Raw genomic sequence first — 20,537 nt, forward strand, 5'->3', positions numbered from 1 at the left:
CCGGGAATGTACTTCGACAAACACGCACTAGCTGAACGCTGATCGAGCCACTCTAACCTTCTAGGGACGTTTTCAAATTCATTACCGGCGAATACGGGCAATGCTCGATAACTGTAACTGGACTTCTTTTTAACAAAACGTCTAACACATTTGACGATACACCTGTTTCCAGCTACCGATCACTACGACTGACGAGCTGCCTGCCTGCTGCCATTCAAGTACCATTGTATGCGTGACACTATGGTCGAATCGCATGCCGTTACCATGGAATCACGTGCCGATGTCCATGGATTTGCGTATGTTACCACATTTATGAACATTTTAAATTCGCTATTTCTCTCAAACCAATTCGTTTTTTCTTGTCGCTTAAACTCACGGATAATATAAACTACTAAAAGCAATAAAATACCGGTGAAACTTACGTTGTTCTTTTCATTCCGATGGTGATGGCCCGCAAATCGAAGTAGGCAGCAGCTCGTGAGTCGAAGCAACCGTTGAGCGACTCTGATTCAGTGAACTGGAAACAGGTGTAACGTATTAAAGCTACGAAAAAGCATCCAAGCATTCCAAGATATTTTTGCGCGGGGTGTATCCTTGGAAACGTCAATCCCAGTTTAGAGATGAGAACTACTCTTTTCAACGTATCTCTTTCTCACTCTTTCACCATCGGGATTCGAATCGTTGAACTACTCTTTTGACAGTCGTTATAATGATAATCAATCTGAGTGAGTTGGTTGGCTAGTCGTCACGAAGATTCGAATTGCAGCGAGTTATAACAGCTCTTTTCGAAAGTCGAAACGCAATCGTTTTGTTTGGGTTCTCTGCAATTCGAAACGATCTATGGCGGCTGGCAACTCACTTAGAGTGAGTTTCATTATAATGACTCCTACAAAAAGTTGTTATAAGCTCTTTCCGGCTCGAATCTCTAAAGAGTTGTTAATACTGTCTGCGATTCGAGCCTCAAAAGAGTCCCTTAAAATTATTTGTGAAAACTTCGCTTAATCTATTTCATTAGAAATAATTTCAATATAAATTCGTGTACGTCAAAATCAAAATCAAAGTTTCTTTCACTACTCGCTGAAATCAAAGGCTCTGTCGACGATCACATTCTATTCACATTCATAAATGTATGATGTATATATCACTCTCTCACTCCCTCCCTCGCTTCCACAGCTCATCTATTTATTCACAAAGAGTGGTTTTTGTATATTATAATTCTTGGTTCCCGATATATTGTTTCCTCGTTATGCATGAAAAAGGCCGAATAGAAAATAGAGTAACGAAATATAGCTTTGAAAGTACGTACAAAGACACGTAACAATAATTGATCGATTGTACTGCAGCACCGCAGCACATGCAGGCGCTTGGCGGCAACACAATACTATACTAATAGACTTTTAAAAAGCGTACACGTAGAAAGAAGTAAATATGTTTGTACTTTCGATTGATTTTGCTTGCTTTCGGTTTCGATTACACAAATGTTAACGCTAGTTGGTTTTTGTAGAATGATCGATGCAGTGGGAAAGAAAAAACCACTTAACAAACACAGTTGCAACGACATACCTCTAACGGAATTAAGTTACGCACTGGCAGCAGGTCCATGGGTTAAGGCTGTTTTGCGTTCGTAATAAAGCAAAGAAACGATTCTGTTTCTGTCGTCTAATTATGCTGCTGCTGGACCTTTGCCAACAGTTGCTGCATTTCTTCCACGAGCCGAGCCCGTTTGCCGGCCACCGATATGAGGAGAATCTTTTTGCTTGGCCCCGATGAGCCGAACATTTTCTTCAGCGTCTTCTTACCGTCCCGGTTGTGCAGCAGCAGCTCAACACCATCGTTCAGCGTGGAGATGCTCAAGATTTCGGTCCATTTGTGGGTCCACTCGGACTGCCGAGAAAGAGGGGGGGGAAGAACAGAATTTAAATCGCCTCTTGGCCGGACATCGGGAAGCCACCGTGTGCACAAGGAGACAAGCCTACCTGCCAACCACCAAACATTTCACTCTTAGTAGCGTAGATAATGCGACTGTCCGTCAACACGACGACGTCCTTATTGTCAATGATCACTTCGTAATAAGCGTATGCGTCCGTGGCGCCAAACTTGCCCTTATCAATTTCCCTGTTAAGCAAACACACGCGTACATCACACATATACTCTGCCAACAAAGCCAAGCGCGCCAATGGTATCGGGGCGCACCTTACCTCAACAGTTTCGATCCTTCCGCTTCCTTGCGATTGTACGGCCGCACGATACCATCCTTGTGGAGGTAACGGGGAGGACGCAGCCGGATAGCCTCGTCGGACAGCTCGGTCGCACGCTTGACGGCATCGAAGCTACCGCTAGCGAAATCGGTCACTCCGGCAATCGGACGGGCCACCAGCCCGACCGCCCCTTTGCCCAGACCCTTGAAGAATCCTTCCACGCCCTCCTCCTTGGCGCCACTGATCGGTTTGGTAAACACGCCCGTCACACCGTCAAACACACCCATCACCAGCCCCTTGCCGCTGCGTGCGATGCCTTCCTGCAGACTGGCCGGCTTTTTGTTCATCGCGTCGCGCCGTTTCTTCTGGAAATCGTCATCGAACGTCAGGGCGGCCAAACCCTTGCCCATCGCACCGGTTATTCTGCAAAAGCGAATCAGAACCATTAGGAACACACACACACACTACAAATCCATCGATCGGTAGCACGACAAAGGTGCACATACTTTGAAACGGCTCCAGCCGCTCCGCCAACCGTGTGCCCGAACAGGGACTTGACACCGAGCACCAGACCCTCGGCAAACTCGCCCGGGCCCTGTATCGCGCCCTGGAACGGTTCGTAGAACAGATCTTCGACGCCCTTCGTAAACCCGACCACCAACCCGTACGGATTGCCGATCACGTCCAGCCCGAGCACCAGCACGTACAGCTGCTTGACCGCCTGCCCACTGTAATGCGCAACGCACTCGGACACGAGCTGGCGCTGCGTCAGGAACTGATATTCACGCTCGAAGAACGCTAGCCGGAACACGACATCGTTGATGTCGGTCAGCGTTACACCGACGCCCTGCAGAATCGTCGACAGGATGCCTGGCAGTGCCTTCGACTCGGAGCCCGCCATCGAGAAGCTGACGTGAATTTTCAGCGGCCCCAGGTGCAGATTGTCGTAGAAGTTCTTCACCTCCTGCTGCGACTGGATGGCGACGTGGGCGTGCAGTGGTTGCGTTTGAAGCTTCAGATCCTCGGCAAACAGGCGTTTCTGCGGGTTGAGAAGAAAAGGTAAAACCGTTCATTTTTTTGAAATTCCCTCACCAAAGGCGTGGCCAAAGATCTTACCGCTTCCGTTTCCGTGATCTCGGTGCTGATCATCTCACTGATTTCGTTGATAAACAGCAGATCCACCTTCACGTGAAACTCTTGTATCAGCACGCAGAGGTACTTGAACTGCTTAATGTTCGAGTGGGGAATAATGCGCTGCACCATGCTCATCTCGACGAACGGCTTAAATTCGGTCGTCGCCGCCACACTCTTCGGCGGTGGCACCGGCGCCAGCACGACGGGGAATATGCAATCCACCAGCTGATTGTCGATCTGGATGCGGTTCACCTTGGCGTGGAACTGTAGCTGATGGCTGGACGATTTGATCTCCACCCACAGCCCGGGATAGAACGTGCGCTTGATCGCACGTTCGGTCGACTTGCGTACCATCATGCTCGCGAAGTCGATCTGCTGGCGCATATCGCTGTCTAAGAAATAGCGCTTGCTTGCCACCGTGCCCACCTCCAGGTCGCGCAGATACTGCTGGTACTGGGCTTCCATGTGCAGCGTTTCCTGGATCTTCATCTGCCGGAACCGGCCGGACCGTTTGCATTCCTCCCATATGACGCCCGAGCTGGCAATGCCGATGTACATCAGGTCGGTCGGTTTCGCATTGTTCACCAGCGACAGCCCGATGCCGTGTACCTCCAGCCTCACTTCCTGCGTCACCTGATCGAGCCGGCTAGCGCTGTGAACGCCGTACGCGATGTTACAGTTGTCCGTGATCAGTAGCACGCGCTGGGTGCCGTTCAAAAACGATACCCAGTAGATGACGCTGTCCGTCGGTGACTTAAACTCGCTGATGCCATCGCGCCGCAGATCGTTTTCGATCGGCTGCGGTTTCGAGCCACTCTCCCACACGATCTTCCGTTCGCCGGCCGGATCGATCCACGTGTGGAGCACCCTTTGCGAGGGCATCAGCACTTTCCCGTTCACGTCACCTTTCTCCTTGAACGCGAACGGTTCGCACGTATGGTTCATCAGCAAGGCCGGTGCGTCGCCCGGATAGTACCCGGTGAAGGTGATGTAAATTGCACCCTCGGTAACGTGCACATCCACGTTGATGCCTCCGAACCGGTTGCGCAGCTGCAGCAGCGTACACTGCACCTCCGTGTACTTGAACGGTGCCGTCACTTCCGGCAGCTCGCAGCTCTTCACCTTCAGCATACGGTTGTCCTCGGTTTTGGGCCACAGCGGTACGCACTCGTTCACGCCCACCTTCGTCCACGGATCGCCCGGGCGCAGATGCTCCTGCACCTCCACGTCAAAGTTGGCCCGGTTGATCAGCACAAAGTACGGCATGAAGACGATCTGCTTCGTGAGCGAGTTGTGCGTCAGCGTGTTGTTCACCCCGATCTGGTACGTCATGTTGTTGGCCTGGCACAGTACCACGCCGCTCGAGCCGGCCACATCCAGCGAGAACTTATCGCTCCATTCGCCCGTGTCGACGCGGATCGCTGCCTTCTTTTTGCCGAAGAATACCTTCTCGCGGAAGGAGAACAGTATCGGTCCCTCGTACTCCGGCGGATGGTACAGAATGTTGGTATTCTCGTCGTTTGCCTGCGCAGGACGATACAAGGTTTCATTGATGAATGAAGCTCCTTACGACCGCTCTCGTACGTAGCTTATGCTTAAACATGAACAAAACAAACACCCAATTAGCATACCGCGTTCGGCATTGAGGTGACAACGAAAACACATCAACAGCAGTAAACAACGGGTGAAACACGCGAACAGAGAATAAGTTAATAACCGAAGTGTGCTAGGCGATGATGCATGCTGTCAACAAATGCGTTTTTCCCCCGGAATTTCAGTAAACAAATGATATTACAGAACAGAAAACACACAATTGAAAGGGCCTTCCAAAACAAAACCACGGTTTCCACGGATTTGGGTGAATAGGGCAATGAATATGTGGTATCTTATGACCAAATTTGGGTAATATTAATTTTAAATATACAACACGCACATAAACAACCACCACCACCACCACCAATAATAATTTCGTGCCTTACAACCGGGCCAATTCCAATGAGCCGTATGGAGAGACGCTTTCCGATTATGGGCATGGGCAACAACGACAAACAAATAGCTACATTGACTTCCTATTGCACAGAGCTCCCACGCTTATGTTCCTCTGGTTATAACGAAATGATGTGTAAAAATGACTGTGCTTTCTAATGTAGAGGAAAGTAAAACAAAACACAATAAAAACCTACTTCATCCTTGGACACACAACTGTTTAATAATTTCCGAAGCAGCGGACACATATACTTCGAGGGAAGCTGCAAGCAATCGTAAGTGGTTAAATTACTTTCCACGGTACAGTATCGTGTTAACGTGTTAAAGCCTTTCGGGGTTTTTTTTTTTTTTTGCTAAATTCATTTATATTTTATATTGAAGACGGTACCTGAAAAATGAAAATAGTATAAAATACTAATAGACACCAGAAAGCTAATAATCGCTAGTCGACAAGCGTAGGGTAACGCTCTGGTAACGTTAAAGCATAGAAGAGGGGGAGAAAATGTAACTATAGCAAAGCTAGTTCTACATTGCTTACAGCTTAAACCAAGCTATAGAAAAGAATGTTTGGCTAAGGAGTAGAATAGGCACACAAGTTGTACGGGGCGTTGATGATAGCAAAAAAAAAATAATAAAATTTGTATTTAAGTATATTTTAACCTGTCAATACGGCGTCAAGCTGTAATACTAAAAATATAAAAAATATATTCAACCTAAATAGTTTATAAACTTGCTAAAAGGTACAAAAAGTAGATATAATAGTAATTTTTAGCATTAATAACCATAAATGATATACATGACTTAACAAAACAAAAGTTAATTATTCATAATTTAATCTAAAAATTTGTAGAAAATTATATGATAACTATTACTTAATTTTACCACGCCAATTGCAAAATGCTTTACGTACTTTGTAGTAGTGTGAGTTTAAATTAAATTATTTTGTCCTATCTTGTCATGTTCCCATTCCACTGTACATTTCCACGAAATCTTGCGTGCGAGTGTGTTCCATGCAACTTGTGTGCCTATGCTACTCCTTAGCCGCATTTTTACACACGACAATCAAGCTAAACTTGACGGTCCCCGGTCGCGTTCGATTCCGTGGCTCGATAGTTAGTTTCCCACAGGACAACAGGTAATAATTTCCGCATTCCTTTCGCCAGCAACCCGGTGTTACAAGGAAAGCAAGCTTTTTTCCGTTTGTTTAGAACGAGCACGACCCATGAACACAACACAGGAGGATAATGTAAAACATTCAAATATTGCTGATAAACAAACAAACAAACAAACAAACGATAACGAAAATCGATAAAAAGCTATCCTATACCACGGAGCAGTAAAAGATGGTGAAGGAAACGGAACGATTGAGTAATGATGTAAAGGCTGAAGAAAGCTGATACCTTGTACGTGGTTTTACCGGCTAATTCTTTCTTCTCCGTTTTGCTGGATTTCTGGAGACACGTACACACACACAGACAGACACACAGATTCGGACATATTCGGACCAGCAACCAGCAACCACCGGAAGCCGGAATGGTTTCGTAACACAGATCGAAGAAGACACAGAACACAGGCAAAGGATCGTATCGTTTCGAACGGGCAACGGAGGCACATGGAAACGGAATTGCAACCGAAACGGACACAGTAACACAGTCAAGTTGAGAGAGATGAAACGAAACAGAAATGAACGTGAAAATGTTTGACCATTTACCGTGAGAATGTTTACAGGAAATAGAGATAGAAGCCCCCAAGAGAGAGAGGGAAAATAAATTTAAATGCTTTCACGTATAGTAGCTCCTCTCGTGAATGAGTTGATGATGTTTGGTATCGAAATAGTCTTGTAAGGTACTACGTCTAAAGTATAAAAGTAGTCCGAAAAGAGGAAACAAAACGAGTAACTTGATAACGATTTTGCATAAACGAGTGCGTAAAGAACCCAGAACAGGAATGCTCTTCAATGTAGAGAATTATTGTGTGGAAGCGTTTACAACAACGTACCCTAGCAAATACAAAACTGACGCATAAGAGTAGTTGTTTCGGTGCATAGAAATTGTAAAATCGTACAGTTAAAGATTTCCGAGAAGGCGTAAACCTCCCGTCAATGTGTCTTACCCGATAGCTCAGCATCAGTCCGGTTTTATTCAACATCCAGAATGGGCAGTACACGATCAGCGTTAAACCATCGGCACGGTTCTCATACCTACAATTTAGGAAGGTGAAATCAAAAGGTTGGATCCTGTTCTTCCCATTCCGGTGCGACGAAAGCTTACTTGACTCCTAGTTGCAACGACATCACCTCCACCGAGTCATACGCATTGAAGGTCCACACGCCAAATTCGGGCGGCTGAGCAGGTATATCCGTTGTGCAGGACCAATCTTTGTCCAGATAGCCGACAAGCTGCAATTTTTACAGATAAAATAACAATTTTTGATCGGTCCAGGCAGACACTCCGTTCTATATCTTATATAAAGGCCACAGTACTAGGGATGGAGAAAATCGGCTCCGGAGTCGGAGCTAGTGATGGGAAAATCAGCACCGGAGCCGACTCCAACTGTCTCCATTAAAAGTGGAACTGGCTCCACTCCGACGACTTCCGATCCGGCTCCACTCCAACTCTGACGACTCCAGAGCTGAGACCGCTCGAACGGCTCCGGAGCCGGCTTCGTACCAACGGTTTTGAAAACACGGCTTTACGGCCACTGAACAAAGGAAAAGCTATCTTCCTTCGTTGCCCTTATCGGTTAACAACGAACCACCAAGAAAAAGCCGTCGGAGCGGTGCCAGCTCCGGAGCGAAAGGGTCCGGCTCCGGAGCGCCCCATCACTATACTTAGTATGGAGCCTTCATTAGTAGCATTGGAGCCTTAGCGTTCATGCTACCACCGTAACCAGCATCATTACTTACCCGCGCCACAATGTACGAGGTTTCCGTTGTTGAGCGGGCAGAAGTTTTCACCGTCGGCAGATGAAGTAACTCCCCCGGACGAAGCAACTTTTCTCCATAATCCAAATAATCTTCACCGGCCACCGTCGAAGCATTGGACAGACTTTCGTTACTGGTTACCAGCCCAGTGTCCAGTTCGCGCCGCACGGAACATCCAGCAACGGAAATGGTAAGCCCGATAGGCAACGCATTGCGTAGCATGAACGGTGGTCGCAAATGAATTTCGTAGCAAGCACTCAACATCGTATGGTTAGATGATATCATGTAAAATACGTCTTGCCGTTGCCGAACAGCCTGTGGAACAGAATGGCAATGGAAAACAATAAGTATAAACAAATATATCTTTCAATTAAGTGTCACTTACATTGATATAGAACGGTTCGAACGTTTTGATAGGATCGCACTGGAGTGCCTTCATTAGCTCGAAGCTGTTGGGCGACTCCTTCCAACTGATGCCTTGCGCCGACGAGTGGTAGCCTTTCATCGAGAAGTGCAACTCCTTAGAATCGTTGTACAGGTAGTAGAGTGGCACGTTCAGATATCCGCCCGCACGCACCTCCCCGATAAGATACTTTTCATGATCGATAAACTGAAACACGTCTATCGGGACGGTAAAGTGGTTGTACACCTGCACGATGCTGCGAAGCACCAGCACCGTACAACCGTGCTCGATCTTCACCTCCGAAATGATTCCCCACGCTTCCTGGCCCGTGCTGCGGAACAGCGGGAAGTACCGCTTGTCGGATTTGTACACCGGAAGCGTCAGCTCCTTGTCCGTATCGCCCACGATCACCTTCACGAACATACGCTTGCTAGTGTCCTTGTCGTCCAGCACGGTCAGGATGGTGCTTCGTTCGAAGCTGTGCTGCCTCGGTTGCAACTGTAACCGCCCGTTGGGCATTATGATGCAGCTGCTTACCGACTGCTCTTCGTCTGCCGAGTGCTCGTACGCGATCAGCTCGTCCACGTGCGACGAGCTGAGATGGGATCGATGAATGTGGAAATCACTGGCCGCCAAGTTCACCTTCACATCCTGACCGGTATCGTTGCGCACCACGTACGGTGCTTGTATTTCCGACTTGATGATTCCGTCCCGTTTGATCGCCTCGGAAAACGCTTTGCCAAGGTTTTGCACCACATCCAGACAGGTTTTGGTGACCGTCATTTCCAAGCTGTCCCGCGAAGCGATATGCATTCGCGTGGTCGGCTCGCGCGATCGATCCTCGTGATGGTCCACCTCCAAATCGAACGTCAACTCCCACGGCATATGCGTGATCTGTCCGTTCGGTTGTTCGATCACGTTCGGCTCGATGACATACTCCCACAGGGCGAGCGCCTGGTTGTAGTACGACATGCTTAACCGCAGCGAGCTGCTGATTTTCATGTCCGAGCTCCAGTTCGCCACCGATCCTTCCAGGCTGGTCTTGATGTACAGCATCGGAATCGTGTTGGTGCCGAGCCCGGTTTCCACAATCAGCGAGATACAGGGGATGTCGATCATACACTTCTCTTCCTTGATCTCGACCGTTCGCATCGACTCCAGGCTGAGCGCGTCTTCGGCCATCTCCGGCTGGATGAACCAATACTGGTCCGGATCGAACTCTTTCACGTGCCACAAATCGCAATAGTCGTCAGCCGTGGCCGATTCGTCCAATTTCGACAGCTCCTTGGCAGTTAGCGTTTGCAGCGCATTGTTCATCAGCTCAATCACCGCCGGCGATACGGAAAGCTCAATTTCCGTCGAGTTGATGCTCAGATGCAACCCGAGCCCTTCGGGCGTCGACCCGTTCAGGCTGATGGAACACGGACGGACCACGTAATGTTTGGTAGAGTTCCGGCGTGCCGGGTTAAATTCGGCATAGTACAGACAGAGGTCCTTCAGCTCGCCCTTGATGATTTGCCGCTCGCCTATCAACCGTACGTTCAGTGCAATCTCGTTGTTCAGTATCAGCGCATAGCAATTGATGTCATCCATCTTTTCCACCAAAATAATGTCCGGTTGCTCAATCTTCAGAATAACCGTCATTTGTCCGGCTTCCTGCTGCTGGCTAGCAGCTCCGGCCGAAGTACTCGCACGCCGCATACGCTCCGTTTGCTCAACTTCCGCCGCCTGCAGTGCCTTCTGCTCGGTCAGCTCTTCCGGCTGCAGGAATTGTTGCAGCTTTAGCAGAAAATCGACCGACAGAATCAAATTAAAGCTGGACACCTTCACGTCCGCAAACATATCACTCTCCTTCATGTTGAAGGTGATGTTGATCATCGACCGCAGCGGAGAGACGAGCGACGATTCGGATTCCTCTTCGCACTCTCTCACGCTGGATAGGTCCAACGAAGACGATTCCTGTGCTCGACGCTCCATTAGCCGGGTGAGCATATTCTCGCGATTGGGCCGAATATCGTCAAGCCTGATGTCGCACAGCACTATTGCCGTGTTTAAGCTACCGTCCGTGAGCTTCCTTCCTTGGAGCGACAGGTAAAACACCTCGAACCCGGCCAGCCCTTCGCCGGGAGCTGTGCAAATGGATTGTAACAATTAGCGTAACGTAACACACACTTCCACCAGCTCGCTCGTTCGATTTACCGGTGAAAAGTTTTATGTTGATGCTGTCCACTTGGAAGCTGAATTTAAGAAACGTGTCAACTTTGGCCGTTTCCGGTTGCTTGCCGTTTGATGGTTTGTTTTCGGACGCTTTCAATTGGGTCACATCCACGCCGAACGGTTTCGCCGTTGCCTTCTTCGCCACCACCGACCAGTTTGATTTTGCTGCAGTGAGTTAATACATTATGATATATCAGTACTGACGCAGTGCAACGCAATATGCGACCAAAGCAAATTTGTACAAGAGAATTTTGAACGGGGACTAAACTAAAACATGCGCACGAGGATATGTTCGAGTGTGTTTTTGTGTTTCCTCACATTGCTACAATGCCAATCGTCCTGAACAAAACGAAATGCATTCAAACTAGTATTCACGTAGCGCTTACCATCAGGCGACAGATTTACTTCAGCGGTTGTAGTAACAGCGTTATTGTAGCACACTACTTGTACCGTTTCGAGCGGTCGGGGATCGTACGTATCGCGATAGATATTCATTTACATGTTTCACATACACGAGACAGCAACAAACAGAAGAAAGCACAGATGCAATATGCAACACGTTAATGGCATCGATCATTGGCACAATGCAAACGCGCACAAGCATAAGCAATTGAAGGGCAAACATGGAGAAAAAGAGAGAAAGAAAGCAACGAGAAAGAAATGATAAAAAGGATGAATAAGTAAACAAGTCTTAGCTTGGCGTAAAACGCATGACATGCGATAAACGTTAGACAAAATGCAGACAACGAATAAGAGCTTTACACAAACTACAGAAACAATAAAGGCGAGAAGTACTCGATTTTTCGTTTTTTTGCAGTATTCTACGCATGTTACTTTCGGGCAAGCAGTAAACAACGTTTTCAATACAATATCACCCATGACTAACGTACCTTGTGGACTGGTGGGTGATTTTTCCATTTTGACTGGCTTTTTAAACTCGTCCTGGCCCTCGGTCATGTTCTTCGACAGGATCTGCATTATCACACTGTAATCGGTGGCTATGAAGTTTAGCTGTGTCCAAAGGTAGAATAATATTTGTTATCAAACAAATGTACCACGAAAGGCCTCCACCAACGCCACACTCCATTACCTCAACGGCCTTCAGCCGTCCCGAAATGTCCATATCCGGATGATCGCGGTACCACCCGGACGAAAGGTTTCGCTTCATGATCAGCGTGAAGCTGGTCGGGCTAAGGACCGCGCCCTGGTCCGGCACGAGCCCATAGCTCACATCTTCCGCGCCGTACCGCGAGAAAGATTCCGCACCGGCTTCCACCTGGGAAACTTCCACCTTCGCCAGCTTCATGTCCTTCAGCTCGATCCTCATCTCGTCGATAACGGCCGGCCCGTGCTGGTTCTCCGTCGGTATGTCGCGGAAGTTGTTCGTAATGCTCAGATGGCCGAAATCCATCGCGACCGCTTTCAAGCTCCGCGAATCGACCGGTATGATGATGATGGGCGCTTTCACCTTTATGTTGAGCTTCATGCGCGTTGCCTGCGTGTACGCTTCGACAACATTGTTCTTGGCAGCTTCGGCCGCCGCCGCACTCGCGTCCTTAATGCGTTGCTGGGCCGCCTGAAAGTTGTCCAGGAACGCCAGCACGGACGTGACGAACCAGTTCAGGAACACGATACGCGCACAGCCCATCACCACCTCGATGCGCATGTTGTCGGAGTTGTAGTCCGAGGTGGCGTCCAGATCGAACAGCAGCACCTGCACCTGCAGCGCATCATCGCCCACGATGGACAGTATTTTGCTGTGTATGGTGGCTGGATTGGTGTCGGTCAGCACTATATCCTCGAGCCGTAACTTGATTTCCGTGTACGAGGTTTTCATAATCACGCTGCTGGTGAGATTTTTTACCTGTAAAGGAAAACAAAAACGAAACTCTCATCAGCCTCGTCTCAGATCGGAACAAAATATCGCTCCTACTCACTTCCAGCACCGCCAGGGACCGCTTGTCGTTTTGCAACTCCACCGTAACATCCTCCAGCTTGGCCACCACTCTCACCTTGATGCTGTCTACAATCGATTGACGTTTACGAGAAACTATTATTAGTAGTATTGAATATGTTTTGGAAAGAAGAGTGTAAATTGCGCCGATTGGTGTTCATTTGTATACGTATCAATGGGGTAGCAAGGTGACATTGTCCGGGGAAGATTCAGGCAGGACGACGTTGTGTTGTAGTCCGGCGACAAGTATGATTGTTGTGTCGCATCATGTTAACCGTCACACAAACACACACACACACACACGCACATACAAGGAACACCGTTAATATTGTGGCATGCATGCGTTGGCCGTCGAACGGAACGGAACGGCGACAGGATTGAATGTTTTTGTGTTTGCATCAGTATGTACGAGCGAGATATTCACATCAACAGAAACCGAAACAGTGGCGCAAATATAGAAAAAAGAAAAGAATAAAAAGAAAACACATAAAATCAAACTATCACTACAACACTACAACAACAAATTCAGGAGTTATTTTGTTAATAAAGTAAGTAAAAGCGATTGAAATCACTACTCATGGGAGGAGGAGGGAGGATCCATGCTTTGAGAACCGCGGTTTAGCTTTACACTACGATTAAACTTACTATCACAAATGCATGATACTTCCGTTTGTGGGAAATTATTTGTTAAACAAAAAGGAAATTCGAAATCATAACAGACAAATTGGTTGCAAATCAATCAAAACCAAATGTTCTTCTACCACGCTCTTAAGCAACGAATTTGAAACCGTTTAAGTTTGTCCTTCCAATTCCTCTTTTGCAATCAAAATAACTTTAAAATGCCAGTACAAACACGCATTTAGAAACGCAGTTTTACCTTTGTTGGAACTGCTAGCAACAATACCGTCATCCTCCAGTATCGTTGGCAACCGTTCGCGGGCCGCATTCAGCAAAGCCGTGGCAGCACTTTCCTCCTCGTGTATCGTAGCAAAGTGATCTTTAGGCTGTTGGCCAACGGTTGAATCCGATTCCTGCTTCTTCGCCACCGCTTCCATCCGGACCTGAAAATCGTTCGCCAGCTGGATCAACTCGTTGAGTGCGTCCTCGTGCAGCAGCAACAGCAGGGTGGAGAAATCGATCGCCACCTCCTGCTCTACCGATTCGTACTTCGTCGCAAACTCGGGACTGTTTTTCTTGCACTACGGAAGCGAGTAAATTAAGTTGGGATTAAGGAGAAATGACCATTCGCGCACCGAATCGCGCTTACATTGTTGTAGTTGACGGTAAACAGATAGTCATCGTTGTTGTCGTACTTGGGCGTTTGAATGACGTTCAGCACACGCTCCTGCTCGTTGCGCCAGCGGAACTGGTCCAGCGTGACGGCGCCCAGCTTCAGGGCCACCTTCAGATCGTACGTTCTTTGCACCATCGTCATCTCGAGCTGCTTCACCTTGAAGGCAATAATTTTACGCTGATTCGTACCGACGGACGGGTACGGCATGCTGAAGGCCACACTTTTCTGCGGCTGAAAATCGTGCTCCACGGGAGATTGGGAAAATTCTTCCGTCGGTGTAGCAAACACGTCCGACGAGCTGCTGCCCGTTCCACCGCCGTTCATTTTGTAAATGGTTAGCGAACATTCTGTGGAAGAGTGAAGTGACAGAATTATGCTCTCTTATGATGCCCGTCCGTTACGTGCGTCACCTACCGTGCAGCTCGAATTTTATCTCCATATCGGTAAACTGCACCACATCCCCATCGACCGCATCGGCCGGATTTAGTGCCTCGGGCGAACGGTGAATTTTTGGCAGCTTCACCTGCTTTTCATCCAGATACTTGAGCAACGATAAGCTGGAACTAAACACGTTCGAATCCTTGGCAATCGGTGCTGGCTGCAGCTGCTCGTCGGCCTCCGGCAGTGGGATGCTGCTCACGATCGACAGCACCTCCAGCACGCGCTGCTCCGTCACGCAAACGTTCACCGACGGCAGCACGCCAAATATTTTGCACTTTGGCAGCCGCGGATCGTCGTCGATCACGCACAGATGGGCCGATATGCGGAACGAGGTCGGCTCGAGCAGATGCATTTCGGTGACCGTATTCACCCGCAGCGTACCCTGCCAATCCTCGTCGATGGTGGCCACGATCGCCTGCACGTCCCGCACTTCCAGCACAAACTTGTCGTAGCTTTGGCGAATGATTTCCGACAGTATCTCTTCCTGCCCAATGCCTTCCCCGTGCATCGTTTGCACGTCTCTTTGGTGGATGGGCCTTGGTTCGGTGTGGACGAGCAGCTTACCCAAGCTGAGCACCAGCACCGACTCACGGCAGGCAAATATGCCTCCGTGCGGGACGATGATGTAGCTGGGCATAATGTCGATGTTCAGCTCCAGGCGCGGATGTTTGGCAATCGCGTACTGTAACCCGGTGGCCGACCGTTCCTTGATGTTGACCAACTTTTCTGCCGCCGCGTCAGTTAGCCTGCCGAACGTGGGAGAAACATATGTAGCAAATGGTCCCAATGGAATGCAGCTTCTGATTGTATGGAAATTAAAACTCACTGAGATATGGTTGCCGTCCGGGGCGTTTGGAAAACTTTCGCTAGCCGAATTATAGTCTCCGCGTCATACACGATATGCAACGGTCTGGACGTGACGATGACCCGCTGGTCGCACAGCTTGTCCTCCGGGTTCGTTTCGAACGTTACGTCCAGCAGCGTCTTGGATCCTTCGAGTTGGGATTTCACCATGATGGGCAGTATGTCGCCCTGCCGGAGCCCGGAAATGGTAAGCTCCTGCATACCGAGCGATGCTCTGAAAGCGAATAAAAAAAAAAAAATCGCGCATTAGATTGTGTCCTATTATTCCTCGCAGGTGTTGGATGCCGCCACAGGCTTACTTCATAGCGGCCGCCGACGGGCGCTGCTGAACGCCACAGACAACGTTCTTTAATTCCAGCAGCATTACACGATCCAGCACGGTTTCCTTGTCCGACAGTTCCGATTTGATCGAAACTTCTAGCGAGTTTAGCTCGAACTCTAATATCTGCGCAATGTAATGCTCCGGCAGCTCGGTCGGTGCGTCATTTTCCTGATACCCGATGGCCTGGAACAGTTTCGCCTTTTCGGCAGGTGTCATAGCTGCTTCAAACTGTTTCTCTGCAAAGCAACAAAACGAACATGTTACGATCGGGTAGATCTTCTCCATCATCCCAATACTTACTGATATCGCCCCCGGTCGAATCTTCTTCCTTTTTGGCCCCTCCGCCCCACCACGAACTAAACCATCCGGCCGCCTTCTTCTCCTCCGCCTGCCGTTTGCCTTCCTTTTCCACTTCCAGCGCCACCTTCTGCCGGATGACGACGATATTGGGAAGGTCTAGTATTTTCTCGTACTCCTCGCAGCGGCTCGTGATCTCCGGCGTAACCTTTTTCGCCGTCAGCAGCTGCCGATACGCTTCCTCGTATTTGTGCAGATTTTGCCGGTGGCGCCTCATGTGATCCCACGACCAGTTCTGCCTACGGCGGCGCACCTCCGTCTCCAGGATGCAGGTGTACGCAAAGTGCCACCATTCCTTGTAGTTGCCCTTGTACCCGAACCCGTACGGTCGATACTTCCGGTACGGCATGGCACGCATCATCCGTCCGAACGCCTCGACCAGCTGCATGGTATTTTGGAACTGTACACGAGTTATGCCGATAGCCAGCGTTTCCATGCACAGCCGCAGCTTGATCTTGGGCGAGGAGAACGGCGTTTCGCCCAGCTCCGGGTTGGGCGTCATCTCAAGGCACGCGCCGGACGTGATCGGCCCGAAGATGTAGTGATAGTCGACGGGTTGACGCGTTTTCGACGCGATCGATTCTTCAAACAGTGTCCGATACTCGGAGGGATCGGAGTACTGGAACAGCTGCGTGTTGCAGTTCATGTACACCGAAAGCATCTCCAGCTGGGCCACTTTGAAGATTTTCGTCACCGATTCCGATACCAGCGTCTGCACCCAGTTCTCGTCCGTGGTGTGCACGGACAGATTGCTCAGCGTCACGCCGAACGCGAACGGTTGCCCGGTGGTGGTCGTATCCTCGTACCGGATGTGTATGTCCGATATCCGGATCTGCACATTGTTCACGATCTGGGTGGTCAGCTTTTCCGCGAACGATTTATCCGCCACCGCCGTCACCTTGTCCTTGTCCTCCTCATTCTTCTTCGCCTGCTCGATGCGTGCCAGCTCGGCCAGCTTCGCCTCGAACGCATTGCGCTGCTCCTTTTCCTCGCTGTACCGCACGTCGGTGTTGGGCACGGCCAGCACGTACAGCTTATCTACGATCGCTTCCACCGGTGCGCTGTACAGATTTTTCCACGGGATTTTTAGCACCAGCTTCCCCAGATGGCCGTAAAGGGTTGTCACGGGCAGGTCGAGCTCTTTCAGAGCACTCTGCTTCAGTATGAGATTGTTGAGCACGACATCACCTGCAACGATAGAAGGGAAAAACGAGATGAATACATCAGAGAACCATAAACAAACGTTTTGATTGGTTAGCCCCGCATTGCAACATGACGGATCACGTCAGACCGAAGACATTCCGGTTTCTCCTGCCTGTGCTTTGTTGGTCGTTAGATATTTAAACGTTTAAAAGTAAATATTAGGCAACTCCATTTAAGTTGGGTGCAGGAATTGGGGAGGGGGATTATAATCCACCCGGAGTCTATTTTTATAATATTGAATCACAGACCACAGTGACCATTTATTACACACCGTCTGGTATGTTACCGTGTTGTTCGTTTGGTCCGATAGCATGACGTCAGCTTCTGGGCTGCCAGTGTGCGTAAAAATCCATTTATCCAGCTTTATCAAACATCAAACTTTAAAGCGTGATTTTTTTTTTGCTCCTCCTCTTCACCGCACACAATACGCCATCTAATACGTCAGCAATAATAAAAAGCCAAATAAATGCATATTTAGATAACGGAAGAAATGGTCCTTATCGCACACCCAACTGAAGGAAATGTGACTCGCCGGTTGGAAAATGAAGAGTGACAATTCACTCTTCTCCATATGGTGAGAAATGGATTATCGAACACTTGGCGTGGTCGCTGCTCGAGCACCTCTTGACAGTCTTATCATGCTCCATTTCAACCTAACGAGACGTTAATTGTTTGGTTCATTTGTAAGAAGACTTTAAACTAAATAATCCTGATGTATTTAAACTCTTATGACGATTGGCTTGGTATGTAAAGTGATTACAGTCTATTTTTTAAATAATTTCCATGAAAAATATTTAAAAAATGTTTGTCCCTTAAATTTGTAAGGGACGGCCTGGTCAAATTGCTAAGCTTTACAAATTGGGGGAAAATCAATTCAAAAATAATATTTATTAAATACGAAATTTAACGGATCCAACGACCTTACGGTGAAGGTTGGCTAGCATTTTAGGGTTTTTCTTGACCTTTTTTAACCCGAAAAGCTGAATAGATTACTCATCGCCATGCGTATTGGGGAAAGGTTTGCATGAGATTTGGTATCGGTCTTGACCTGTACTGCACAGTGACTTTGTTTTGTTGGGAATTTAAAACATTTTCCACAATCCTCGTACCTCATCGTGTTGCGTCTCATGAAGTTCATCAGAAAAAAGAATCGAAATTTTAAATAACCAATAATAGATTTCATAGTATTCATTCAAAAAAATGCACTTAGTGCATTCAAAAAAATGCACTAAAATTTTATACAAATTACTAAATTAATAGAAAAATAAAATTTCTTTAAATAACATTTTGGCCCCACCCGTACGGCACTCCGGCTCACAGTGTATAACCATATAAGGATTCATCATCTCGTCTCGGAGTACCTACGTATCAACGACCTCAAATAACTATCACTTTCGTTTACGCCGAAGCCGTACAGATTAAATTTCCAGTCGGCAGCCGCTAGCATATTGGTCCGTTTTCGTTTCACTGCAAAATGCGGAACGCGCCCCATACTACATAATCGATTTTTCCATATTTTTTCAATTAAAAAAGAACAACAATAAACAAACCATCGAAGCCGCAAGCAACATTAGCGTAATCAGCTGCGAGATACGCACCACGCAACCACCACCAGCCAGGGCATTCTAATCACGTACGTACACTCGGCTGCTACTGCTCAGTAGGCTCTGTGGTTGTGTGATCAGATGTTTGTAGCAACCGTAGTAGACGACAAATGTGCGAAGCACAAGGTAAAGATGTCAGTGTCATTCGACGACATTGCAGAGTTTACGCGGCTCGGTTTTTGGTGCGCGCACCGAATGCCCATCTGCATCCGTTTTCCTCCCCGCTGATGGTTGCATTTCCCCCGTTCCCGCTTTCCCCTCCTTCCATTCCCGCCCGTACTCACCTCCCCAGATGCCAATTTTCAGCTGCTTCTTGTCCAAGTTTTCGACGTATTCACCGACGAATCGGTTCAGCACGTCGGCGACGATGCTTTCGAACACCATTTTTTTCCTCTTTTTGTACCGTAGTAGTACTCCACGCGTAGGTCGATCGGGTTACAATAGTTGTATAGATTCCGTCTAGCACACGTGCTTGGAGCGTAGTGTAGTTTCTATTTTCGAATTTACACCACCCGCACTGCTACATGTTGTTCAATTTTCTCCGCCGTATTTTACGCATCGGAAACGTACAGCCATTAAAATGCGACGTACACGGTTGCGCTTTTTTCCGCTCTCCCCGATCGGGTCGTATTTCACGCTTTACTACACTGTTATCATCATCCACAGCCGGTGGTGGGCGCCGAATAAGACGACGGAACACGGTGTCACCGCGCTATCTCCGCGCGGGCGGAAGGAACCGGCCGAGGCACGGGCTGTGTATTGGTTGAACGCACAAACAAGTGTTTGTCACCTAACTATTGCCACTGCACTCGCTAACACGCTGCTTGGGTGTATGAATTCACATCACACACCGAGCAGGGATGGCATCACTACCAAACTAGTACCAACACCACTACCAGGCGTTTTCACCGTTCTGCCGTTCGCTGCTAACTTTTCCAAGAGGTGCATCCGCTCGCCTACCACGATGGGTCCGGACTTTTCCTTCCCGACCGTGTGATGGTTTTCCTTTGTCCGTCAAGGACGGCGGAGATTAAGGCGACGAGCAGTGCCCTCTTGACCCAGCGCTTGCTTTATCACTCACTCGCGCATTCGTTTTGCTTTTCCTTCCCCGATGAGTCACACAAGAAGAATCTCCAACCACAAGCAAACGGTGACGAGGGATGTAACAAGCAAAAAAAAAAAAGTGTCCACTCCACTACTGTTCCGGATTTTTCACTGAAAAACACATTCACGCGGGAGCGCACCTCCACGCTCTGTGCATGCACTGACTGTTCTGCTGTCGCTCGCAGTGACAGAGGCGGCCCTACTGTCAAATGCACACAGGTACAAGTTCGGAAAAACCCGAACAATGCCGAACGGCGGACGACCGCATTTGTTGATATCGTCCCGGCCAATCAGCTGGCGGCATTTTGGTAAACAAACTGGCCGAAAGCATGTGCTTTTTGTTGGTTTTTTTTCGCACGTGCAGCGTGTGACGTTTCTCGTTTGACAGCTGCACCTTTTGTCACGGGCAAGGTGTATGTATTTAGAAGGTGGATTTTTATCGATTTGACAGGGCGACATTTTAGTCGAGTTATGTCAGAGTTTGTTTACAAAAACATATGGTATGGGGCAACAAACATGAACAAACAGCCTCG

The 20,537-nt window shown here is 48.4% G+C and overlaps 1 protein-coding gene across 6 annotated transcripts; it reads right to left on the bottom strand.

Moving 5' to 3' along the window:
* Window positions 1-1,097: 1,097 nt before the first annotated feature.
* Window positions 1,098-20,243, bottom strand: LOC118509617 (vacuolar protein sorting-associated protein 13). Of its 6 annotated transcripts, none has more exons than XM_036050447.1 (22): window positions 19,185-20,243; window positions 16,037-17,281; window positions 15,714-15,972; window positions 15,377-15,628; window positions 14,524-15,296; window positions 14,083-14,456; window positions 13,693-14,014; window positions 12,799-12,884; window positions 11,952-12,725; window positions 11,752-11,872; window positions 11,248-11,304; window positions 10,844-11,026; window positions 8,627-10,773; window positions 8,224-8,556; window positions 7,589-7,716; window positions 7,431-7,518; window positions 5,516-5,581; window positions 3,315-4,856; window positions 2,705-3,237; window positions 2,199-2,621; window positions 1,977-2,115; window positions 1,098-1,884 (listed from the first exon to the last, which is right to left on the bottom strand). In XM_036050447.1, the coding sequence occupies exons 1-22, from the start codon at window positions 19,282-19,284 to the stop codon at window positions 1,660-1,662; spliced, it is 10,170 nt and encodes a 3,389-aa protein (XP_035906340.1). In that variant the 5' UTR covers window positions 19,285-20,243; the 3' UTR covers window positions 1,098-1,659. The 6 variants fall into 6 exon arrangements, with proteins under 6 accessions (XP_035906340.1, XP_035906336.1, XP_035906339.1 ...); XM_036050443.1 differs by having other exon boundaries at window positions 12,799-12,911; window positions 19,185-20,241; XM_036050446.1 differs by lacking the exon at window positions 5,516-5,581 and adding an exon at window positions 6,719-6,769 and having other exon boundaries at window positions 12,799-12,911; window positions 19,185-20,241.
* Window positions 20,244-20,537: the final 294 nt, after the last annotated feature.

Source organism: Anopheles stephensi, chromosome 3, assembly GCF_013141755.1.
Source record: "Anopheles stephensi strain Indian chromosome 3, UCI_ANSTEP_V1.0, whole genome shotgun sequence".
NCBI classification, from domain to species: domain Eukaryota; kingdom Metazoa; phylum Arthropoda; class Insecta; order Diptera; family Culicidae; genus Anopheles; species Anopheles stephensi.